Raw genomic sequence first — 27,108 nt, forward strand, 5'->3', positions numbered from 1 at the left:
AGGAGCACCCCTGGGTACGCTCCTCCCCTAGAAAAATATTTTCTTTTCAAACGAATGATCTTTCCATCCTTCCTTTAGAAAAATCTATTTATCATTAGTTGGCCACATTATATCATTTAGCACTACAGCTGAACACCCCTGTACATATATAGGATTCATGTGGTACCCATTACTGGAGTTCTGGCACATCCTACGCAATTGCATAGGTCCTTGTTATGGCACCAAATCTAATCATTTTTCCCAATATCTAATTTTTTTGTGGGAAGTTTTAACCAAAAATAAGAAAAAATGATAATAAAAATAATGTGCAGTGGTAACAAAAATGACAAAAATAATACTATAGTTAGAAATATTAAAATTTTTCTTCTGAAATTTAAATATTTAACATATTAAACTAAATAAATCAGAAAATGTAAGTCTTCCAACTTTTTTGTTAAGCAAAAATTAATTTGGGGGCCAGAGAGACAACATGGGTTATGGTGCTTGCCATCTTATGGCTAATCCTGGTTCAGTACTGAGTACCAAATGTAATTCCTTCACACAGAACTAGGAATAAGCCAGATATAGGGCAAGAGCCAAAAAATTTTTGTCTGTTGTGGGTCTTATATTTTTCATATAAGCTCTCGTGTAATCCCATTAACAGCCAACATTCAGAGGCTGCAAAACCAAGCTCCCGGACATCATATAGCCTACTTCTCCCTCTGGGAGAACCTGGCAAGCTACAGAGAGTTTCCTGCCCACATGGAAGAGCCTGGAAAGCTCCCTGTGGCATATTCATATACCAAAACCAGTAACAATGATGGGTCTCATTCCCCTGACCCTGAAAGAGCCTCCAATGTGGCACCATTGGGAAGGACGAGTAAAGAGAGGCTGCTAAAATCTCAGGGCTAGGACGAGTGGAGACTTTACTGAGACCGCTCTAGAAAATCGACAATCAACGGGATGATGATGATGATGATGATACTAATATGCTAAATATGCAAAACATTCACTTATGCTAAACATAAGTGAATGTTTAAGACAGTCTATGCAATGATTGTCAAAGGCTAAGTCTTTCATGCTTATTTATTTTACTTTTGGGATCTCCTCAGAAGTTTTCAGGATTCCAGGGGTCAACCATGGTAGCACAAGAGACCATGAGCTGCTGGGAACAGAACTCAGGGCTTCACCCACTTGGCTTATGTATCAACCTGTTCAGTGAGCTCCGGGCCCCATCCATGCTTTAGGGGAAAACATAATTATAATTATTTGGCAACAGTGTTCTCTGGGTTCACAATTTTGATTTTGTAACGGCAACTTCACAGAAGAGAATAGTTTATAAAGAACACATATTTATTAGACTACTTATTACAATAAGTAGAGGAACCCAGGTGTGTGTAATTCCATCAATGGCCAACATCCAGAGAGAGACTTAAAAGCAAGCTCTCAGAAGAGAGTGATGCATATAGTCTCTTGCTCACATGCCTGGCTGTCTTTCCCAGGGCCCCTCGGAGGGGATGGGCTCCAGCTTCCCTCCCCGCCCCGAGCAGAGCTCCAGGCAGCAGAAGACCACCAGAACCTAGCTACAGACATGCTCAAGACCCCTCTCCACACATTCAGACAGGCCTCATGCATGAAGGTACCGACAGAGGAACCCAGGTGTGTGTAATCCCATCAACGGCCAACATCCAGAGAGAGACTTAAAAGCAAGCTCTCAGAAGCTATCATGTAGCCTGCTTCTCCCTCTGGGAGAAACTGGCAATCTTCTGAGAGTTTCCTGCCCACATGGGAGAGCCTTGCAAGCTCCCCATGGTGTATTCATATGCAAAATCCAGTAACAAGCTGGATCTCATTCCCCTGACCCTGAAGAGCCCCCAGTGCAACATCACAACATCTTTAGGAAGGCCAAGTCGAAGTAGACTTCTAAGATCTCAGGGAAAGGACGAATGGAGAGGTTACTGAGCCCACCCGAGAAATCGGTGATTAACGGGATTTCGTGATTCGTGATTACAATATCTTAAAAAAACAGAGACTGGAATACACTAAATATCCATTCAGAAAGAAACCAGTGGTTAAATGCAGTTTTATCAAAGAGTGAAGTCCTTTCCAAGTTAAAATGATGCAAACCTTGTTGAAGCATGCAAACTGTTTCTTTGGGAAGGAGGATTATAGCACACCTGGGAGTGCTTGGTGGTCACTCCTGGTGGTTCTGGAGCAGGAGACCAGATGCAGAGCCAGAGGTAACACTAGGATCATCTGCTACATGGAAGGCAAATGCCTTAACCCCTCTAACACCTTAATTCCAGCCCCGCAAATGACTGCAATTTTTTTTCTTGCTTTTTGCATCACACTCGGCAATGCACAGGGATTACTCCTGGCTCATGCACTCAGAATTACTCCTGGCAGTGTTTGGGGGACCATATGGGATGTTGGGAATCGAACCCGGGTTGGCCATTTGCAAGGCAAATGCCCTATCTGTTCTCCTATCACTCCAGCCCCACAACTGCCTTTTTAAGGGTAAAGTAGAACACAATGGGGTGTTACAAGTAAAAATATCTAAAACTTCCCAATATACAGAAAAAATCAAAATCACCAGGAGCCTGTGTTGGATGTATAAACGTGCACTTTTTGAGTAGCATCTCTCTCTGCTTCTGGGACCTGGGTCTCAATAGTGTCCTGATGGAGACCTCTCATCCCAACCTGTACTTTTCCTACTCCACATTCCTGTACATAAACTGCTTCTGTCCACTTTGAGATGATCCATAAGCATTGCTTTTTCAAGACCCGGCTTAACTTTCACTTCCTTTACAGAGTTCTCTGTTACTCTGGGAGGAGGAATTCCTATTCCTCACTGTCATTTCCTTGATGATTTTATTTGCTTCATTTTCCTGGATGGAGTTCGAAATCCTCAGAGTCATTTTTAGCATATAGGCCATGAGTAATAAAAGATGATCTTAAAATGATCTTAAATGAATTAATCAATAGCTATAAACTCTTCAGAGCAGAAGCTGCTGCTGATTTAGTATCTAAAACCCTTCCACAGAGGAGGTAAACAGGAGTGTGTCAGAGACTCTTCCCTGAACCAACGGATCAATGGATATGTGGATGTGGGGTATGTGTGTGTGTGTGTGTGTGTGTGTGTGTGTGTGTGTGTGTACTTTTACCCAGGACTCCTGGCTCTAGTACCAGGCTATATTTTTCTTTCCTGTCCCCTTTCCAACTTTTCTTTTCTGAGCGATCAGATAATGTTCATTTTGAAAGGGAGTGCCAACAACAAAGAGAACTTACCCAAGTCATACTGGCCAGAAATGTAGCCACAAGTCTGCCGAACTTCCTCACTGCCCCAACCCAAGGGATAGAGGGCACAGCCAGCACCAATCAACAATCCTGCAAAAAGATAAGACAAGAGGGCTTTAGCAGGGCCTTTCTGCATGCCAGATAAAGGCAGCAGGGGGAGGAAAATCAATACTAGCAATATAACAAAAGAGCATGGTGTCTGCTTTTTGGAAAGCTCCAGCCACAGCTTTCTTAGGCAATCTCAGGTCGGTCTGAGTCCAAGAATAATTTCAAGTCTTCTCAAAAGTGGAGGGGAACTTGACAGCTCAGTTCGGTTCCAACTTTGCCTTTCAGAGCATTAAAATATGGCCTTGCAAATCCTGTTTAGGAAATACATTCCAGAAGCCCTTTTATCACACTTGTAAGCCGCCAACCAATTCTCCCATCAATCCATGTAAACAAGAAGGTATGTAATTCAAGAGCAAGTAAAAGCACCAAATAGGTCATGCGTTATCATTCATTAGATTTCTTTTCCAACTTAAGAAGCAAAATAAAATGTTTCAGCACCATCAAGTTTGATCAGGGCAGAATGAACAAAGATTTTCATGAACCACCTGGGCATACGGACTGAACCGGCATCTAAACCTGCAAACCATATTTCCTGCCTTTTTTGGTGTGATGTTGAGAATGAAAGCTCACGCTTTGTAGAAGAGGTTTTTTTTTTTGCTTTTTGGATCACACCTAGCAATGCACAGGGGTCACTCCTGGCTCATGCACTCAGGAATTACTCCTGGCGGTGCTTGGGGGACCATATGGGATGCTGGGATTCAAACCCGGGTCGACCGCGTGCAAGGCAAACGCCCTACCCGCTGTGCTATAACTCCAGCCCCCGTAGAAGAGTTTTAAGTTTGGGAAGATGACGCCACCCATCTTCTTTTTCCCAAGGACTGCTTTAGCTACTTGAGGGGGTTTATTGTTCCATATAAGTTTCAGGAGTGTTTTGTCTATTTCTTAGAAAACTGTCATGGGTATCCTGATAGGGACCGCATTAAATTTGTATAGTCCTTTGGGCAATATTGCCATTTTGATAATGTTAATTCTCCCTATCCATGAGTAGGGGATGTGTCTCCATTTCCTAGTGTCCTCGTTTATTTCTTAAAGTAGAGTTTTGTAATTTTCCTTGTAGAGGTCCTTCACCTCTTTGGTTAAGCTGATTCTAAGGTACTTGATTTTCTGAGGTACTATTGTGAACGGGATTGTTTTTTAAATGTCTCTTTCTTCTCTTTCATTATTTGTATATAAGAAAGCCATGGACTTTTGGGTGTTGATTTTGTAGCCTGACACTTTACTACATTAACCTATTATTTATAGGAGCTTTTCTGTAGATTCTTTCGGGTTTTCTAAGTATAGTATCATATCATCTGCAAACAGTGATAACTTGACCTCTTCCTTTCCTATATGTATGCCCTTGGTATCTTTTTCTTGTCAAACTGCTATGGCCAGGACTTCCAGCACTATACTGAATAGGAATGGTTTAAAGCGGGAAACTTGGCTTGTGCTGATCTTAGACGAAAGGCTTTTGGATTTTCTCCATTGAGAATGATACTTGCCATGGGCTTGTGGTAGATGGCTTTGAATATATTGAGGGAACAACATGTTATTGGGCTAGAAACTGACCTGCAAACCAACGGAACAGAGTTGAATATCCTGTCACAGACCCTCAAATATATGGCCACTTAATCTTTGACAAAGGAGCAAGAAATGCAAAGTGGAACAAGGAAAATCTCTTCAACAAGTCGTTTTGGGAAAACTGAATAGCTACCTGCAAAAAAATGAACTCTGACTTCTGTCTCATGCTAGGCACAAAAGTCAGATCAAAGTGGATTAAAGACCTCAATATCAGACATGAATCTATAAGGTACATAGAGGAAAATGTAGGCAGAACTCTCCATAAAATTGAAGCTAAAAGCATCTTTAAGGATGAAACAGCATTGACCATGCAAGTGGAAGCAAACATAAACAAATGGGACTACATCAAACTAAGAAGCTTCTGCACTCCAAAAGAAACAGTGACCAAAATACAAAAAGAGCCCACAGAATGGGAAATGATATTTACCCAATACCCATCTGATAAGGTATTAATATCCAGGATATACAAGACACTAGTATAATTGTACAAGAAAAAATCCTCCAACCCCATCAAAAAATGGGGAGAGAAAATGAACAGAAGTTTCCTCAAAAAAGAAACACAAATGGACAAAAGGCACATGAAAAAATGTTCCACATCCCTAGTCATCAGGGAGATGCAAATCAAAACAACAATGAGATATCATCTCACACCACAGAGACTGGCACACATTCAAAATAACAAAGGCAACCAGTGCTGGCGTGGATGTGGGAAAAAAGGGATGCTCCTTCACTGTTGGTGGGAATGCTGACTGGTCCAGCCTTTCTGAAAAACAATATGGACAGTCCTTCAAAAACTAGAAATTGAGCTTCCATATGACCCTGCAATACCACTTCTGGGAATATATCCTAAGGATGCAAAAAAGCACAGTAGAAATGACATCTGTACCCTTATGTTCATTGCAGCACTGTTCACATTAACCAAAATATGGAAACAACCCAAGTGCCCTAAAACAGATGACTGGTTAAGGAAACCTTGGTACATCTACACAATGGAATACTATGCAGTTGTTAGGAGAGATGAAGTCATGAAATTTGCTTATAAATGGACAGACATGAAGTGTATCATGCTAAATGAAATGAGTCAGGAAGAGAGGGACAGACATAGAAGGACTGCACTCATTTGTGGTGTATAGAATAACGTTACATGAGGCTGACACCGAAGGACAGTAGATACAAGGGCCAGGAGGATTGCTACATAGCTGGAAGTCTGCTTCATGAGTAGAGGAGAGAAGGCAGATGGAATAGAGAAGGGATCACTAAGAAAATGATGGCTGGAGGAATCAGTCGGGATGGGAGATGCGTGCCGACAGTAGATAATGGACCAAACATGATGACCTGTTTAGAAGGTGGCAAGGAAACCAAATATTGGTATGCGCAACAGCCATGCCTGTGATCCATAGGGCAGTATGGAGGACTAGGGGCAGGAATAAAGAGAATTTCTGACCCTCTCCTCTCCTCTATGCATTTGGAGGCCTGCAATCCTGCAATCCATATTACCATGTTAATGGTTTTATTTTTTCATCTAAGGGGCTCCCTCATTTAGCAACTTATAATTCACACTGTGAATTATAATGTCTTGCAAGCCATAATGCCCAAAAGTAGAGAGAGAGTATGGGAAATATTGTCTGCTACGGAGGCAGGGAGAGGGTGGGAAAGGGGGAATATACCAGGGATTTTGGTGGTGGGGAAAGTGCATTGGTGGAGGGATGGGTGTTTGATCATTGTGTGATTGTAACCCAAAGATTAAAGCTTGTAACTAACTCACAGTGACTCAATAAAATTAAAAAAAAAAGAATCAAAGCTCCTCTGTCTACTAATCTTAGAAATACTCTAGGAGTCAGACACTTACTGAAAGCTAAGTCCTTCTTGAAGCAGAGGCTTCAAAGTTTGTAATTAAACTGAAACAAAGGGGCAGTTTTATTTTAATATTAATTAAGTTACACAGCCAACTTTGAGCTGACAGCTTTCCATCAGGAGTCTTTAGTTTTGCTCTAACATGGATTTGTTAGAAGGTGAATGAGCCTTAATACCCGCCCTTTGAATCTCTGGCCTAATCTGAAAGGAGCAGCTTGTAATGCCAATCATCAAGCCATATCATCATCATCCATAACTCCCACACATGCCGGGCCAGCAGGGCGCTACCCACACAGCCTAATTGGCTACAATAGCAGCCCTGTCCGAGGTAATGTGAATTATAAGTTGCTAAATGAGGGAGCCCCTTAGATAAAAAAAAACCCCATTAATATGGTAATATGGAATGCAGGATTGCAGGCCTCCAAATGCATAGAGGAAAGGAGAGGGTCAGAAATTCTCTTTATTCCTGCCCCTAGTCCTCCCTACTGCCCTATGGGTCACAGGCATGGCTGTTGCGAATACCAACACTTGGTTTCCTTGCCACCTTCTAAATAGGACCAGCACCTGCTTCCCTCCCTCAGTCTCTGACCTGGGATGTAGGGAGACATCTCTCAGGGATGGACAGAGAAATATTTTCTGTCTTGGGGTCCCTTCCTAAAACTCTGACCCTTCCTTCAAAAGAAACAGGATCCTTGAATGCAGGACTCTTTAATTCTAATGAAGAAAAACCAGCAAGGAATTATAGAAACAGCAAATCATGGGTTCCATAATGCTCTGTCTGTAACTGTACAACTACGAAGTGTGTTCGGGCTCCAGAATAAGCGCAGCACTAATGTGAGATTTTGCTGATGAAGCAAATGCCCTAAGAACTGGTTTCTCCAGGCATCTTTCTTCCCTTGGGATAGAATTTATAGCATTCTGGAGACAACTCAAAACAAGTTTTATCCACTGTCAGGTAAAGTGATAATTAATGCGGATGCTCAAGTTCACATAACTTGAATTCCATGAATGCTTAAAAAATAAGATGGTATCATTTTCATGACATGCAGTTCTTCAAGTAAAAAGCAGTAACCTTTTTTTAAATCTCGTCAGTAACTTTTTAAGGATGAAAAATGCAGAAAGACAGTAGAGAGGAAATGTTGATGTGTAAGAAAAAGAATTAAAACAGTAACATTTAAACCATCAGCTTTCCCCTTATCTGATCTCAAGCAAATGAGTAACAGTCTCAGTTACAAACTTAAGCAGGATGACTGACAAATACGAGTCATATATCCACGAAAGCCACCCTCTTTGCTCTAGTACCTGCAGCACTTCAAAGATGAAAGAGAGTAAGCTTATAATGTCTGTAGAAGAATAAGTAGAACCCCAGACAAAGGGACAAAGCATCTAGTGGTCAGGTTTCTTTGGCCAGGTATTGGCTGTGTTTGTGACATTATAAAATGGAGATTCAACCATGCAAATTATAAACAAGTTCAAGCACAGTGAGTGTGATATGCATCTGATTTTTTAAATTCCATGAGATTATGCTCACACTTACAAAAATTGTTCAATTGAGGGAAACTAACATATGATTTTTTAATATTACCATGTGTGACTCCTTGTTTGGTTCTCTGTTAATATTTGCTAACAGCAAAGATGATACAGATTCTGGAGGTTTGTGAAATATTTCTGGGGAAAATATCTGTTGCAAAGTCATCAGGCTAATGAGCTGTCGCAGTCAGTTGATTCTGTAGGTAAACATCAGTGGTCTTTTTACTGCCTAGCAAAGGCTGGTTGTTAAGGGGAAAGGAAGCCACAGAGTGAATTTAGCCCAACAGACAAAAAAGTTTTATTAGCTAGTGGGTACAACAAAACAGTGTGCATCATTCTCTAAGATCAGTGACACCCTTTTCCCCAATTCCATCAACATCATTCCAATAATACCTTCAAGGCACCATGTAAATAATCATATGATAGGATGAGGGACACCAAACCAGTCACTCCACAGGACCTTCCATTTTGTGGAATGGTAATAAGGCACAGCAAGAGCTCTGGATCTGCCATAGAGTAGCCGCAGCTACATGTAGCTATTTCAATCAAATTCGCATGAATTAAAGCTGAAGTTTTTAGTTGCATTACACATTTTAAGTGTGTAAGAGCCACAGGGCACTATTGGCTATTGTACTGGGCTGTGCAAATACAGAGCATTTGCATAATCGCAGAAGGTGTTACTGGAGATGGTTTGTCTGAATCTAACACTACTTCAAAAGGATTCTGGGCTGCTCAGATACTTAGCTGCTATGCTTGATATTGCTTGTTAATAATCAAAATCTCTGCTGTCCATTTACACTCTTTTCTAGGTGGGATAAGAGATCAGGCAATGTTTTAAATTTTATTGGTGGTGCTGGGGATAAAATTCAGGCTGTCTCACACATGCGAGTAAGCCTCCTCCCACAGGGCGACAGCCTTGGCCTCAGAGAGTTATTTTGGTAACTCGTCTGCGTCTGCTAGCAGGCATTATTGTTCACATTGTAAGGGAATAAGCCATGTTCCTCATTAGCAGACGCAGCCTGTGCTGGAGGTGGTGGGAACGGTCTTGCTGTAAACAGGAGACATGGAATTTGGGGAATGACTTCAAGGCGCCCTCTTGCAGCATCGCTGGGGGCCGGATCACCCACTGTAGCTTCTTTCAATCTGGGCACTTTCTCATTTTTCTCAATTGTCCCCAAATCGGGTTGGGGGCACACTGGAGAGTGCTCAGGACTTACTTCTGGCTCTGTGCTCAGGAATGAGAGTAGAGATTGGCCTCAGAGCACCAGTGGAGCTCCGACTGGAAAGGACAGCACGAGACCTGAGTAGCGTGCAGGACCTGGGCATGAGCACTGGAGGAAGAGCAGTCCTGTGCATTTCAGATGTAGAAGTTCCAGTTTCTGTGACTGTTGTAGCGTACAGCTCAAACTGCTTAAGCGACTAAATTAGGAGCTGATAAATCCCGAAGACATCTGGTGCTCTATGTGCAATCTTACACACAGTCCCCAAGGACCCAAAGCTAGCTGGCATCCTGAAATGGACTTAATCTGCCTCTGAAACTGAAAATCCCTGTGTTTTGGCCTTTCTTGTTTGAAGTTCAGTGGTTTATTTCATTGGCATAAGCCAGAGTCTACTAGGATAGATGCCAATCTTTCTATTTTACTACTTCCATATTATCCATTTTCTTTGTTAAATTTTATTGCTAATACAATTGATGATATTTCTTAAACCTTGGAGGCAAGTATACATTGTGCTGTTTGCAGGTTTTACATCCACTGCTTCTCTGGTCTCTGAGGGGAACTTAGTCCACATGCCCTCTCCTGGAAGATGAATTTCTGAAGAGGACACTTAGAATGTTAACTAACCACTCTGAGGGTATTCGTTGGGATCACCTGGACTTCTATTGTCTGAAGTGAAAATTACATTATAATTTATAATATAAGCTAAATATAATAACTTTGTTTTTAATGGAAGGTAGCTGCTATTGTTCAGTTTCAGCTGTGCTAAGTAAGCCTCAGAACATAGTGTGGAAATCAATGTTTGATGGAAAAATAGTTTCAAATTCCCTGAATTAGACAGCCATTTAGTTGTTATGCTATGCTGAAGTGGCACTCAGAAAATCCTGAAATTTGTAGTTTCCCAGATGGTGTCATTGTGACCTGAATTTTCCTAGCAGCTCTGGTGGTATATTTTGATTCTGGGAGGTACATGGCCCAACTAGAACCTCTGACTCACAGACTTCTGTACTGTATACATGTATTCTTTTCCCATCAGATATAAACTTTGTGGTTTACCCATTGGCTTAATTATGTGATGTTTTAACCAAATTCCTGTGTCACTGCTATACAAAATAAAATAATGCTTTTTAAAAAGTCACATGATCACACTATCAGAAATTCTATGCAGATAACAGTAGGAGTGAGAAAAAGAGTCTGGGAGGTGAGAAAACAACCGGAGGAGATGGGGTGCAAGATCATTTGCAGCTATTAAGAAGTGGATCTATTTTTGCAATCCTAAAGACTCTGCAACTTTTAAGGGGTCATGAGTAAATCACAAATTAGTGTAAATTAGTTCCATTTTAACTTTTTACCTAACACCTCTCTGGAATCGGCTATCAGGAAGCAACAGACCAGAAAGGTCACTTTGTAAGGAGGTGGTAGAAATATAGGGAGATCTGCCTAACAAGAAGAAACACATCCAACAAATGACCCAACCATCTCGCAACTTAAAGAAATTCTGTCGAATTTCTGAAATTTAAAGTTCTGAGATGTAAAGAAATCCATCTGAATTTCATTCAACCTGGGAAACTCTAATTTGGGTCTCACCCTACTAAACGACGATTAAACATGTTTGAGAGGCTGGCTTAGTTGGAATGAATGACCTAGTCTAGGGCAAAGGCAAGGCTAGTGGAGAAGAGATGGCACACGCACGGATCAAGGGGGAAAGGTGTGGAATGGAGGGCTGGTGATATTCCGTCACCAAAGAGGATGCTGTTGTCCCAAAGAAGCGTCATGCCTTTGTGTGGGCTGGGCAGTCTCTGCCTGCCCTGAGCTCAACTCTCCCGGAGGTGGAAACACGACTTGCTTTCGCACAGTGATGAGGATGTCAAGCATAATACAGACGTTTTCCCAGAATCTGAGCATGAGGTCTGAGGCTGGTAAAGAGCTCAGCGGTCAAAATACAGAAAGAGAACCTGGTGCTGGGAATTTTCCCCTCGGCACAACTCTTCTTTTCAAGACCAGTACTTTACAACGTCAGCAGTGGAATATTAACATAACAATTCAGTTCCTGCCAAGAAGGCAAAACAAAACTCTAGTCAGTCCTGCCAATTATTCTCCGCAGGTGGTAAGAATAGAGTCCTCATGTTAAACGCATAAAGCCGCCTTTTCTCCAGCCCCTCTTGAACAGTTTTATGTGATCTCACTTTTCTTCCCGTGACTATGCCGCCATTCTTTTTTCCACAGTTTATTATACTCTTTATGGTGTGACTTTTTCCACCTAGTGCCCTGCCAGTGGTCAGACCAGCATTTCCCATCAATTCATCTTTTATGCTTTTTTGGATACTTTTATCCATCCTCCAGTTCCTTTATCTTCTTTTCTGGGACAAGCTCTGAGGGAAATTGTTTTCTTCATTTCTCTTTTGAAAGTGACTCCTTCCAGCACTCTGTTATCTGCGCTTCTCTGGAAGGGGTTGGCAGGTTTCCATGGCCAAGTCTTTATATGCTAATTTATGTACAAGATACTCCTTCACTTTAACCCTGGATAATGGTCTCTTTACAAAATGTAGGGAGAGGAAGCATCCAGTGTTGGAGAGAGAAGACAAACAAGGGCCAGTATTATCAGCCTTTAGACTCTGGGAGCCTGATAAGGAGGAAACTTTCTCAGAAGCTATATGAAGGAGGCTTGGCTAAGCTGTCATCAGACACACCTTTCAAATTTTCTCTGGAAACTGAGGCACAGAGGACGCTAGAGGTTTATTAAGGGACACTGGATGAAAGCAGATGTATCCCAGAGCTCCCAAACCCCAATCTTTTTGCTCCACTTTCATCCCAAAGATGGGGAAGTAGAACTCATGGTTCCAGTTTCAGCCACAGACATGATAGATTTGAGCAACATCACGTTTCACTAAGTACGCTTTGTACTTCAAAGTCCAGATTTCTTGTGTCTGAAATGATTTGCAAGATGTGCCAGAGCTAAGTTGGCACACAGCTAAGTACCGGCAGGACCATTCAATGGCTTGGGTGCCTGTACTGGTCCCAGCAATGTTGCTGGTGGGAACTAACTACCGGTACTAAGGACAATGGTACTTTGAATACATCTTGAACTTTTCTTTATCTCTGAAAGTTGAGTCTCATCTCTCTGAGATATGTTCGCTCCTTACCTTTTTATTTTTTTGCTTTTTTGGGGTCACACCCGGCAATGCACAGGGGTTACTTCTGGCTTTGCACTCAGGAATTACTCCTGGCGGTGCTCAGGGGACCATATGGGGTGCTGGGATTCGAACCCTGGTTGGCCGAGTGCAAAGCCAAATGCCCTACCTGCTATGCTACTGCTCCAGCCCCTCGCTCCTTACCTTATGCACAGACTCTACCATTATACTAGCTGATAAGACAAGAAACCTAAATGTACAGTTTCCCTTGGCCATCCAGTAGGAGTGAGGTTTAGCTTTTCTGGTATTGCTTTTTATATAAAAAAAAAAGCTTTTTTTTCCATACGTGTTGGTATAAAAAAAGATTTCACTTCCTCCCAGGAGGTCCCACAAGGATGTACTCTGCACCATTTATCTAGTTGGAGCTCAGCACTTCACTTTGTTATTTATAAGTACATCTTCTAGAATTCTGTCCAGAAATCTACAACATTCACTTGCATGCAGTTCATGGTTATTTGTTAAATATTAAATCGTCATAATATTATTTATACAATATTCATAGGCTTCTGAATAATTGTTTAATAGTAATGTGATATCACATGAAACAGTGTTGCCCTCACTTAGCAAAGGAGGACGCTGAGGCTTAGAGAAGCAGGATCACCATTCATTAAGTCACTGAGTAGTAGATCCAGGGGCTCACCTCCAGGTGTCTGAACCCTAAGCTACAACTCTGAGCCTCTTCCTTCTAATTTCTCCTTCTGGTCCCCAAGAACATATAGCTGGTTCCCACAACTATGGGTGCATTGCTCCCTGCAGGAAATGGAGAAGGGGGAATGAGTTTGTAGATCAAGGGAGATTTCACATCTCTATCTTTCCAGGATGATTTTATTGTTGTTGTATCCAAAGACAATCTACAGAGATCCCTGGTGCCTGGGTGTGGGCAAGGAGGGACCCCACTGTGAGATCCACCCAGCACAAGCTCTCTTTGTCTACAAAAGCACATTGAAGCTGAAAGATAAGAAATAGATTCTTGACCATCACAAGTTTAGCTAAAGAAAGTGCATCTTCTCCATGCACTGAAACATAAAACAGAAGTGTGACCATCTCTAAACAATCAGAGATAATTTTGCAAACCAGGGTGACAATTTCTTTGCTGACACTATCCTGCAGATTGCCAGTGTTAGCTTGGCAGGCTCTGCCGTGCGGGAGAGATACTCCTGGTAGCTTGCTGGGCTCTCCGAGAAGGGTGGAGGAATAGAACCTGAGTTGGCCGCGTGCAAGGCAAACGTCCTACCTGCCATGCTATAGCTCCAGCCCTGAAATGGTTTATACAAGAAGAAATTATATCGATACTTCATTATAGCTGTACAGTATTGAGGTAGCACTATTCAGTAAGTTCAAGGAATGGTCTCTATGGTTGTTTTGGACTTGGTCCTTGATTCTGCATCAGGAAAGGTGGTGGATTTGGTTCAAGCCAATATATATTTGTACATACTAGCCTGAAATAAATACACTGGAAGTGATCACATCGCTACAGTCAAAACTCATTACATTTCTTTTCCTGCCCCTCTAATATTTCCACTTAAACTTACCGAAAAGTTAGAGGAGCCATATTATGAGTGCACCATCCAGGCTCTATGATTAGCACATTCTTACAATTTGCTTTATCATCAATATGTGATGTGGATCCATGGATAGAGATGCTTGCCAGAGCAGATCTCAATCACTGCACCTATGTAGGTATTTTTCATTATTCGTACTCTCTCCTACTCTGCATGGGACGCAGTGATCTGTGCAGATGCACGAGGCAGATACAAATGTCTGACCCCAAAGCTGTAAGTGACACAACACAGCATCCTTCAGGCTTGATGACACAAAATTGAGACCCATCAACCTGGAACTGTGATTTACATACACACTCAGTACCATGAATACCTCTAAGCTTTTCACATTTCCCAACTGTCTTATAACCTGAAATAGGATCAGCTTGAGCTGTCTGATGCAGAAATGTTCAGTTGCATGAGCATTCCACAAAGCTCAGAATGACACCACCAAGAACCTCATCACAGCTCCTTTCCTTAGCTCAGTTTCCATGGACAAACATTCTCTGAAAGATTACTGCTGTTCACCACAAAATAAATCACTTGCACTTTTTTTTTTAAGGAATAACCGTGACCATCATACTTTAACATAAGAACTTTCTGAAAGCCAGGTGCCAACAAAGCCTGACTTTCTGGAAAAATAGAGTGCTGACCAGAAAGTGAAAAACTATGCAATCCACAATTATCCCACCTTAAGCAAACTTCACTGCAAATTCTGAGCTTATTACTTCCAGCTTTCAAAGCGGGTTATCAATTCCAAACTAGACTCTGGTCAGGGTCCTGGCAAGTTGTGGTTACCCACAATCAGGTAAGTATTCAGGCAGGGGTGGTTAGAATAAGGGGTTTGGAGTCAGAAAGCTCCTGATTTGGAACACTGAATTCCAAATCAGGATTCACCACTGGGAGAGCCAAGACTTTCATTAGTAAAAATTAGGCTGGAGTGATAGTACTGCATGTAGGGCATTTTTGCCTTGCACCTGGTCAACCCATGTTCAATCCCCTGCTCTATGTATGGTCCCCCAAGCCCCACCATGAATGATCTCTGAGTAGAGGACCAGGAAAAAGCCCTGGGTACAGCTGAGTGTGACTCCCCAAATAAAATGAAAACATAAATAAATAAAATGGACCAGTGCCTCTTTACAGAGTTCTTCAGACGGTCTGAAACAATGACCAAGCAGGCATCTGGAAGTAGATTCTTCTGAAATAATAAGGAAAGAGGTGGCATTCCCAACTGCTTTGTTTCTTATGGAAACCAAGTACCACAGTGAGGAGACACTGCTTTGCCGACAGTTTGTGCTTCTGCCCTAACTGGAGGGAAGACCACGAGCGTGGAAGCACACCACACCCTAACCCCAAACGCCATCTCCAGTCATTCTGCATGAAGCTTCCCCCTGAACTGCTCATAGACTTTGCTCTGACTGCTCAAAGAAAGCACCGACTCCCTTCCAGCCTACAGAGAGGTCAGCCTTGGGGGGTGGTGAGCCATGACGTCACAGAGGCCCATGAATTCACTGTGTGCTCCTGCCAAGACTAAGTGTCCTCCAGTGGCTTCGGTGACGGAGGGTACAGCAATGCTTAGACGGAACTGGCTGAGGAGAGGCTCCTGCCACACAGATTACTGGACGTAATCTGGGGTTGTGACCGTTTTCAATGGAGACAGTGGGAGAACGGGGCTTCCCCAGTGCTGTGAAGATTATGGGAAGAACCACAGTGCTCACTGCACAAGCTCACCCGGAGGACCTGGGGCTCAGATTCGGAGCGGCACACTCAAAATGCACGCAGACAGATATGCAATCATACAGAGAGAAATTATATTACTGTCTGAGTATAATATATACAGCTTTTATACGTGCATAGTGCCAACTAAACTACAGAAGACATTTGTGCCAGTTTTCTAGTAACTTTATGGCTTTGGGTATACATTATTTTCACTATCTTCATAAAACAACTTTTTAACTATGAAAAATGAGGAAATATGAACATGTCATAAGATCATTGATGGATGCCATAAGGTAGGTGGTACAAGTAGCCAACAAAAATATCAATGTTTTTTTCCCCCCTTTATCCACCTATGACAACATCAGTAAAGAAGAACCTGATTTATTTTCCTTGGGTCTTCTTAAAAATACTATCAATTCCACTTAAAAACAGTAAAACCATCTGGAATAGTTGACAGGCAACAATTTGGAAGCAATTTCTTCCACAACACTCATAACCATTTTCCTTTTCTGTTTTCTTTGTCGCTTGAAATGTCAAGGATAACGGAAACTTTTTAGCTTTCCTTCTGCGATTTACTGATCAGTACCCAGCAAGTCTGGAAAGTATTTGAGAATTTGTTTCCAGTCAATTCAATATTTTTTCACTCTAAACCACTTTTAAAGTACCAGAGACTGTCTTTAGTGTTTTTGATATTAAAAAATATAAAATATCTAAAATCATACTATAGATTATTGTTACAAAGCATACCACAATGGGAAAAATACCTGAATATTATAGTATTACAGACAGAAATACTATCACAAGTAGCACTCATATCTTTTCAAATATGTCAGCCCAATGAGTAGATTAAAATAAAAAATTGAAAAATAATAAATGAATACCACAAAGCATAATGATACAGAAGACAGAACCAGGAAATTTCATTCTTAGTCTGATGATCTTATTATCTACAGAGGAATTTCTTTTACAAAGATCTTAACACTGAACTCCATGTATATACCAAGATTAAAACTGTGTGATACTGCACACAGACACACAGACACACACATGGGTATTAAAACAGTGCTAACTTATTTTTGCTCCATGAAATGCAATGGTGTGGCCCTAGAAGCATGAGTAGAGTAGATAAATAGATGTAGATATCACAGTGAAGGAAAGACACATGGAGATGGGCGGGGAAGAGGAGCCTTTGAAGAAAATGGAGTCCGACTAAACTGGGAATGAAAGGAGTAGAGGTAAGCAGTGGCCAGCAGTTAGACTGGACTAGTGACTCAGAGAGAGAGAGAGTCCGGAATTCTGAATTTAGTTAGTGAGTAAAGAGAACTTTCTTAGGGTTTGTGGATTGAAGTTCCAAAATACAAGGTTTTAAACGGCCTCAAAATGTGACAATCTTGGCATTTTTCAAATGTTATGATGCTGAGGATATTCAAAGACTAAGATTTCCCACCTGGCGGAGTGGAATTGTGCCTTCAATCCAACAGGTGATTTCTGCTTCTACTTGAGAAATTCTACTCAAGAAAAAAAATCACCTGTTTCCCTTTTAGTATATGTGACCCTCAGTTTTCCAAGAAAACCCGAAACAAGAAAATGGCACACTCAAAGAAGCAGCCAAGACACAGGACTCCAAATAAAATATTTCTTGTCTCTCCATCCAAAACACTTTCTGCAACACCACACAGGTAAGAAAGTGCCTGGTCTGACTGGTAAAGAGCACATGGTATAGCTCAGAGGGCCCCGTCCTACCCTCCTGCCCTCTGACCAATTGAGCCCAGGAACCCCAGGAGGGTTCCCACTCTCTGGGTGTCACCACGCCCCCACTGAGCAGTCTCCAGAGGTGTAGCTTAGATCAGGCTTCCTCTCGGCGAATGTCCCCCATAAAAGTTCCAGCTAATTTATGGTGGTTCTGAGAACTGAGCCTCAGATAAAGGCTCTTTCCCCAGCGAAGCTAGCAGCTGCTAATCAAAGGCTGTCAAGCAAGATTTGTACGACCCAGGGCTTGCTTCATGGGAGGCATAAAAAGAAGGATCACAACACCATGTTTATCTCCCCTTCATTGCTGGTTCTGGCAATACCATTACAGTCAGGCAGTCTGAGTCAAAACAATTTTCTAAAAATATGGATTGGCTGAGGCCATTTAAAGCTTCCTTTTATGGAGTTAATGTTAGGACTTTCCCCTTGGGCTGTTTTGTGTATTCTTTCCCAGAGCTTGAGATTCCAACAGCATCTAGACATCTAAAAAATAGAATTCTTTCTCCTTGCCAGGGGGATCACGGCCTCCCAAAGACTGATATGCGAGTCAGCACTCTTCCCGGGAGCCTGGGCAACTATTCCCAAGGGTTCCATCATTCAGGGCTGGAGGCAGGAGGAACTTCCCGGAAGAGTTTCTACTAAGGAGTATTTGGTTGTCTTGGCAGACATAGTACTTTCCAGAAGATGCACTGGCTGTGAATAGGTCTGATTCAATCCTTTTTTTTTCCTGCCTGTTTAATAATCACTTCCTCTATGGTTCCCTAAAATCAGAGTTTTATTCTCAAAGTTATTTTATTGAGGTATCATGCATTGCAGGACTGGAGTGATAGAGCAGCAGGTAGGGTCTTTGCCTTGCATGCGGCCAACCCCAGTTCGTTCCTCCATCCCTCTCTGAGAGCCTGGCTCTCCAAGAGTATCATGCCTGCACAGCAGAGCCTGGCAAGCTCCCCGTGGCGTATTTTATATGCCAAAAACAGTAACAACAAGCCTCACAATGGAGACATTACTGGTGCCGGCTCGAGCAAATTGATGAACTATGGGACGACCGTGCTACAGTGCTCTCATGCATTGCAATAGGACCGATACTTATGTTGTAGGCTTACAATTGTTATTGTACCACACCAGACTCAGAGTGTCAGCTACCCTCCACCACTGCCCCTAGCTCACTTCTTGACACATCCCATCCTTTGGCAGCCTTAGTTCTGTTACCAGAGTTGTTCTCACTGGTACTGCCTATTCCTGAATCCTGTTTCTTTGTACTTCATATATGAACAAGATCATGCAGTATTTACCTTTCTTCTTTGAACTCACTTCACTTAGTATGATGTCCTCCAGTTCTGTTCAAGTTATAAGGAAATACAAAATTTTATCTTTTTGTCTAGCTGACAAAAATAATAATAAAAATAAAATAAATAAATAAAGATGTGGGTTATTAAACATCTTTATTTACGTCTATTGATGTGCACTCAGGCTGTTTCCAGCTCCTGACTACTGTCAATTGTGTTGCAATGAACTTGGGTGTGCATATATCATTATAAATTAATGTTTCTGTGTTCTCTGATAGATGCCTGGGAGTGGAGTTTCTGGGTCATCTGGAGGTTCTATTTTTTAATTTTTTGAAAAGTCTCCATACTGTTTGCCAGAGAGGCTGAGGCAGACGAGGAAGAATTCCTGTTTTCTCAATCTTTTAGAAGATAAAATAACTATATTATATAAGTAGTTACAGAGAAACATCTTGACACGATTCAACATCAATTTATGACAAAACTAAGATTATTAGATTATAAATATTAAAATTTAGGGAGAAAGAAAACCAACCATTCCTCTGTACCAATCCCACTCCACTCATCATGCTTGTTTAAATGGTTGCTGACGAAAAAAACTAAGAGAAGGTTTGCTTTTAGTAGAGATTTGACATCTAGATTAAAACCATTAAATAGAGAATGCAACTCTTTCAAATAAGCTTTGTAAACAGGCCATTTCCAGGGTTTATGATTCTAGGAGCAGCCTGCTATAAAAGCAGTGCTTTTTGTTTGAGAAAGAAACCCACAGTGAGTTGCATACCTTTTCTTGTGCTTCTTAAAGTCAAGGTGCATGTAGCTGGCAGGGGTTCTCCATAGGTCTGCAGAGAATGTTCCCAGGAATTCTAGAGAGGTGGGCATGGACAGTCTACTCGTCTCTGCTCTCCTAGTAGGAATCCACAGGAGATCTGATGCAAAGATTCTGCGCCTTGACATTGTTTTGAACTACTCTAGGCTGAGATTACGGGAGAAACTGCAACTCCCTGGAATGGGTCCTTACTTGGAATGGAACCGCAAAGACAGTGAGTGAAGATGGCATCATACCACACCAAGTGAGCATCTCAGCTAGTGTCCATGTGGGAACCAATCCCAAGGAAGGACATCACGGCGGCAAAACATCCCAGAGGAGGCTCCCCTGAGCCACGGAGCCTGTGGGCCACCAGAAATTTGAAAGAACAAGAAAAGGCTTTTCCCTAGAACCTTCCTTGGGTCATTACCTTGCCCTGACTCAGATTTCCAGGTTCCAGAACTGTTATCTGAAGACAACAAACTGGTTTGTGCACCTTCTTTCTTTTTCTTCTTTCTCTTCTTTTTACTTTTTTTCTTTCTTTTTTTTTTTTCAGCAGAGGTCATGGACTATTATTTCTCACAATGATCACTCCTAGCTTCGTGCTCAGGGGTCTCTTCTGGCGGGGCCGAGGGGAATATATGTAGAACCAATGGTCATATCAGGGTTGGCACTGTGCAGGGTAAGCACCTACCCTTCGTACTATGTCTCTGGTTGGGTCTGTGGTCCCTTCTTACACCAGTCTTCACAATCTAATATATCAGTCAGAAACTTTTTATTCTTTCACTGTTTAATTATTTTACCCTCTTAGGCAACACATTAATAAAGGAAAGTAAAAACAGGAGAAAGTTACTTATTTGGCAATCATATCCTGCCCTTCACCCGCAAGTCAGAGGACTACGGCTCCAAGAAGAGGCATAAACAGCGGATCCAGTTTCTCCAAACACACCCTGGAGGTTCCAAGAGGCAGCCTGTGCTCAGATGCCACACAGAACACCATAAATCTTTGCCTTCCTATGCCGTCCGAGAGCGAAGGTCGATCTGGGCCCCTTGTCTTTATAACCTGGAGGAGGCATAACTTACACATCAGACAGAGCCAGCCATGCGTGCTTGACATGTGAGATGCAAGCTGCATAATCATCATTCATATTTCAACAGCTCCTTTCTCAAAAGGGCTTGAGGAAATTTACAGACTTTTACTTAATTAACCCTCGCAACCCATCCATGAAGAAGGAAAAGTAAGGTCATCTAGTTGCCCCCACACCCCACTTTTTTTCCCCCTCCAGCAACTCAAGGTCTGGCCACTTGCCTTTCCCTTGATACTTATTTTCAGGATTGTTGAGTTTCCCATATTTCTATGTACTTTGATATCAAAACGGGTGCCCGGATTTCCATGCAGTTTATTGTGTGGAGCTCCTGCTAGAAGATCATCTCCACTGGTCTCCACCTCCTTTATGGAAAAGGTTGCTTAGGAAGGACCAATATAATCCCAAGTAAAAATTATTTCTTGTTGTAGTAGTTCTTTTGGGGGAACATACCCAGTGGTACTCTGCTTGGGAATGGCCCCTGAACATGCTCAGGGGACCATCTGCAATCCTGGGTAAAAATGATCACTCATCTAAAGTCGTACCTCCGGGATTATCTTGAATATAGGAAGCAGTACACATGAGGGGGGTGGAGAGAGGGAGACAGGGAGGAAGAGAGGGAGAGAAGGAGGGGGAGAGGGAAAGAGAGAGAGACAGATAGAGAGAAATAAGGAGGGGAGGCAACAGCATTGCCAAAGGGCATCAGAAAGGAAAGTCTTGTGTTTCAGACACCTCATCGTAATACACAACTTGAGTAACTCTTTTGGTCAGCTTCCTGCTTTGTGTTCCATTGGCCCTAGTCCCAGGATCAAAGAGAAACCAATCAATCAGGGAAACTGAAAGAAAAACTTGGCCCCCAGCCCAACTCTTGAGTAGGGCTACTTTGCTGGTTTACCTATGGAGCCTCCGAGTAAGCAGTTCTATCTCCAGAGCCCAGGTGTGGATGTTAGGTGAAAGTCAAAGGACCGAGGCTTTTGGAAAAACATAAAAACAGAGGAAGGAGGATGCCAACAATACTGAATTCCCTAAGCCTGACACGTGTGGCCTTGCTTCCTTTCCCAAGTGTGAGGAAGACTGCCGTTTTTATCAAATGTGCTTCTCAGCTTGATAAGGGTTAAAACTCTTGATGGGGGTGGGTAGCAGTGAGGGGCTGTAGTCCTTACAAGCCCATACTTGAGGTGACTGAGCTAAGGTACATTTCACCAACCTGGAAGCTTTTGCTAGCACAGGTTTGCCTTCATGGATATTCGGAGTTGAGGGGATTTAGCCAAGAGCCACCACCCACTGATCATATTTTCACAATCATATGACAAGTGTATGGTTGCTTGCCTTCAAATTCAAAGTTTTTCTTCAAACCAACAATTAGTATAAGAATTAATGAATTCTTAAGTCTGACTGTTTTTCAGATGCTATAAAAATTCCAAGCAAGGGCTTTCAAATTTTTATCACAAAAGTACGCAAACTGGAAGAGTTTAGCATTCAATCTAGTTTGTTCTGCTGCTTAAATTAAAATACATAACTAACCCCATTTCCATAGTACTTGCAGCCATCCTGTTGAGAAAGAGTTCTCCGGAATCACAGTTTATAAAGTCGCTTTAACACATCATTTCTGTTTAAATGATGTAAAGAATTCAGAGGAAAAGTAGCTATAGTCTCCTTAAGCAGAATATTGAAACAGAAGCCCTGGTAGTTCAACGAAGGAAAAGTCTGTTATTGAGCACTTACAAGAAGAGGGACTGACCACTAGAAAGGACACTTTCTAAATTTTCATCAAAAGCATGGATAGAGAGGAATTTGGAAAGCAAAGAAGGAACCATTAACTCGTGTGGAGAACGAGGGAATGTGGGTATTTGAAAGGATAATATTCTGTAAAGAGTAGGTTGTGGAAAAATGTTATGATTAATATCACTTAATCCTGTATCTTGGGAAAAATGAATTCTAGGATACGGAAGTCAGAAGACTTTAACTAACAGGGCTAAGGAAAGGGGAAAGAAAGGAGAAGGGAAGTGAGGTGCTAACTGGGGATGGGGTCAGAGAGAAAGCCAAAAGGGCCAAGTACGTGCTCTGCGTGTCAGAAGAGAGGGCTTGGTCCTTGGCACAATATGATTCCAAGCACTGAGCCAGAAGTAGCCCAGACGTATTGCTCGTGGCACCCAAAACAGAAATCTTCACAAAATAAAAAAAAATGTGTAAAATTGAACCTTATCAAAGACTGCGATCCAAAAGTAAGTGAAAGCAATCATGTGACTCAGCTTAGTACTTATGTCTTCACTTGACCTCTCTATTGTGCTAGCTTGAAAATGTTAATTGAATTGAGTTCAGTAAAAATGTAAATTAAATAATCAGTTTCTCAGTCAAAACTAGCCACATCTCACATCTTCAATATTTACCTATGGCTAGTGGCTACTGCACTAGACAGCTGAAATTAAAGACGTTTTCCTCACACAGAATTTTAGCACTGGTCAGTGTCTCTTTAAAAGGAATACCCTTAAGATTATTATAAAAATGGCTGATGTTCATAAAATCCTTCTCTATCTTCCCAGGTTGAAAAATTCAGTCAGCCTTAAGAATTGTGTTCATTCTAAATTTTCTTCATTCCCTCTCATTATATCTTCTATTTCAAGCTTAACTACTATGACATATAAAAAAGAGGAATTAATAGAAAATGATAATTTAAACATTACAGCATGCCATACTATAATTATTACACAGAAACCTAAGTTTGGAGCCTATGTGATATTAAATTCTGGCCGCACAACTATATAAGTGTAGTTATAAATATTCGGAGCAGGCACATTGAGTAACTAAGTCCAATTATAGAGTGCCCAAAGTCCTTACAAATTTGGATAATTTGACAACATTTACTTGGACTTAAAAAAATGGGTGCCCACAAGTGCCAGAGTCATTTGCATGAACCCTCTTGTATAAACAACAATGAAAATAGAAACTAGAGAAGCAGGAAGTGTGTACAGTATGTTTCTCAATTTCTCTTCTTTCAAAACTGAGATGTGAAGACTCTTATCAGGGAAAAAGGAAAATGCATTTGCTTCATGATACTGCAGAGAAGGGAGATTTGGAGTGAATGGGAAATTATGGGCTGTCTCACCCATCTGGATGAATGAGGTCCTGGGAAGTGGGCACTCTTCTTGAGAGCCTGTTCTTCCCAATGGCTGACACTTGATGGTGCTCAGGCAGAAAGATCCCCAGTCTAACACCTTTGAGCTCTGAGCTGGAGATCTATATATTTGGCTTCTTCTGATTTTGAAAATATACGTTTCCCAAAAGTGTCATGAGCTCTATTTCTTAATCATTCTCTTACTTTTCTGTCTTTACTGACAGTCTTAGACTGTCAAATCTGAGCCATCAGATTTGAGTTAACTGGAGCTATTTGAGCAATCAATCTGATTTCTTTCATTTCTGTGTCACCATGAGCAATTAGAAGAAATGATTAGGAAGCAGGGTGCAAGAGTTCAAGGTCACCTGTTTTAATTCTATAAGGCCAATAGCTCCCATCCAACAACATTCTTTGGGGTGGGGCCTTCCCAAAGGGTGTTCAGGCCATCCATGCTTTTGGCTCAATGTGAGGCAATGATGAGGAATCCTGTATATTTGGAACTGAATCAGGGTTATCCGCTTATAAGGCATGCCCCTTAACTCCTGTATTATCTCTGCAGGTCTCCCTCCAATTTTTAACCTGTCACCTCAAAGTAGGGATTGTGGCATTTTGAGAATTACCAGAAAAATAGCAGAGTCACAATCATCAATCTAAGTGATAAATTGAGTGGCAATGGATTGTTTAGATAACAATGATCTTAGTGATGGTATATAGACTTCTGGCAGCTGTAATATATGAGGCTATTGGGTATTTTAGCTGCACCTAACCCCAATCGAGATGTGCAGAAAATGTACAGTCTGAATGGATTATGAAGACACAATGCGGCAATATGGCATACGTACGCAGCTCTCACATACCACCAAGAGTGGCCCCAAACCAAGTAACTATATAATATAAATATTAATATTGATTACATCTCAAAATGACATTTCAATATATAAGGTTATAGATATATTATTAAAGTTAATTTTATACTTATTTTTGCTTTAAATGACATAGGTCCTGGGCTAAAGCAATAGCACAGCGGTAGGGCATTTGCCTTGCACGCAGCCAACCTGGCTTTGATTCCTCCACCCCTCTCAGAGAGCCCGGCAAGCTATAGAGAGTATCTAGCCCGCACAGCAGAGCCTGGAAAGCTACCCGTGTTGTATTCGATATGCCAAAAACAGTAACAAGTCTCACAATGGAGACGTTATTGGTGCCCACTAGAGCAAATTGATGAGCAATGGGATGACAGTGACAGTGACAGAACATAGGTCCCGATAATTTTATCTTTTACTTTAAAATTTTATTGGTGGCTCTAGGCATCAAACCAGGTCTCATGCACTCAGAGAATGCAAATTTATCTCTGAACCACATCCCTGCCTCTCCTACCTAATTTGTAATGATGTATGTAGCCTACATAATGTTTAGAGGGACAATGTAGTATCAGGCATGATCGCTCTCTCTGAAAAACAAAAAGAAAAATCTAGAAAGTGCTAACTCACAAAAAGCAACTTTAACATTACTGTTACGAAGGCAAAAGACCCCTCCGGCAACACAAGTACAAAAGTGGCTGGAACTGGAGAAGGCATCACACCTCCACTAGTGAGGGCTCCAAAAAGGCCTTGCTAGCTGCCAAAGGCACAGAATCACAAGTATCAAAGAGGAATTGAACATAGATTTCAAAATCCCTGCCTTGTCTTTTGAACTGGCTGTGGGAAGGTGGCTCTCTAGTCTGCTAGAAGTTGATGTTATGACTCTAGAGGAACTCAAACCTTCACTTGATTTCTGTTGATCAAAGATGGCACCTCGTAACTGGAAAAGAGCCAAGGACTCCTGAAAGGGATTTTGCTCGCGGGGTATACAGGGAGCCAGAGGGAGGGCATGGTAGCTTGAAAATCATACCTGAGAGTTTGGGAAACGAATCTTTCAATTCCTGGATATTGAGAAATAAGGAAAAGCAGGTATCAATACTTTGTATAATCCCAGGGAGAAGCAATACTTCTATTTGTTGGCAATTCAAGTCTTTCAAAGAGCTACACAGCCAAGGCATTTGCTCTTTGGCAAAAGGAAATATCAAAGCAGCTCTGTCACTTCCTTTATTTCTAACTTGTGTTTTATAAGCTCCTCTGCCCTAAGTTCATATGGGAAATTAATAAGGGAAGTTAGTATCAATTTTCTTATTCAAAATAGAATTTTTTTATTGAATCACTATTATGTACAGTTACAAAGCTTTTATGTTTGAGTTTCAGCCATACAGTGATCGGACACCCATCCCTCCACCAGTGCACATTTCCCACCACCAATGTTCCCAGTGATATGCAGGGGTTACTCCTGGCTCTGCACTCAGGAATTACTCCTGGCAGTGCTCAGGGAACCATATGGGATGCTGGGAATTGAACCTGGGTCAGCTGTGTGCAAGGCAAACACCCTACCCACTGTGCTATAGTTCCAGCTACCAGTACACACTTCTTGCCACCAATGTTCCCAGTTTCCCTCCTAGTCCATCCCAACCTGCCTCTATGGCAGACACTTTTCCTCCTCCTTCTCCCTTTCCTCCCCCCTCCTCCTCTTCCTCTCTCTCTCTGTTGCTTTATTTTCCTTTTAGAAGCTTATTCCTATATTCTCTTCAATATTTTTAGACTTAGAGGTTATAAAGCCTTTCCACTTACTATAAATTTTTCCATTATTAATCAATGTGATACTGTATACCTTTTGGAGTTTTCATGCTAAGAGTTATCAGTTAATATCCTATGAATAATGCTGTTAACTATCAATCAAGAGCAGAATCTATGCCAATAGCAAACGAATACCAACAATGGGTTTTTATTAGCGAATGTCCTGTTTTGCTAATAAGCCTGGCAGACATAATAATAGGATCCTAGGAGGTGACATTTCTAATATTCAAAGTATGTGCACAGTTGTGCAAGAGTGTAGGAATCTGGCTAGTCCTGTATCCTGTACCTCTTAGACCTCACTCCTGCACTTCTGAGAGGAATGGCACCTGAGGCTTGCTCCTTCACTGGACCTGTGCCCAGGTTTAGAGAAATTGCTGATTTCTGATGCCAAGTTGGAAGCTTAGAATCCTGTCTT

The 27,108-nt window shown here is 41.7% G+C and overlaps 1 protein-coding gene across 1 annotated transcript in view; it reads right to left on the reverse strand.

Moving 5' to 3' along the window:
* Window positions 1–27,108, reverse strand: part of LHFPL6 (LHFPL tetraspan subfamily member 6) — a 258,485-nt gene that overhangs the window by 27,379 nt on the left and 203,998 nt on the right. Inside the window, exon 3 of the mRNA XM_055118716.1 lies at window positions 3,268–3,366. Within this exon, the coding sequence (XP_054974691.1) occupies window positions 3,268–3,366 (99 nt within the window). The remainder of the gene's footprint in view (window positions 1–3,267; window positions 3,367–27,108) is intronic.

Source organism: Sorex araneus, chromosome 1 (genome assembly GCF_027595985.1).
Source record: "Sorex araneus isolate mSorAra2 chromosome 1, mSorAra2.pri, whole genome shotgun sequence".
In the NCBI taxonomy this organism is placed as follows: domain Eukaryota; kingdom Metazoa; phylum Chordata; class Mammalia; order Eulipotyphla; family Soricidae; genus Sorex; species Sorex araneus.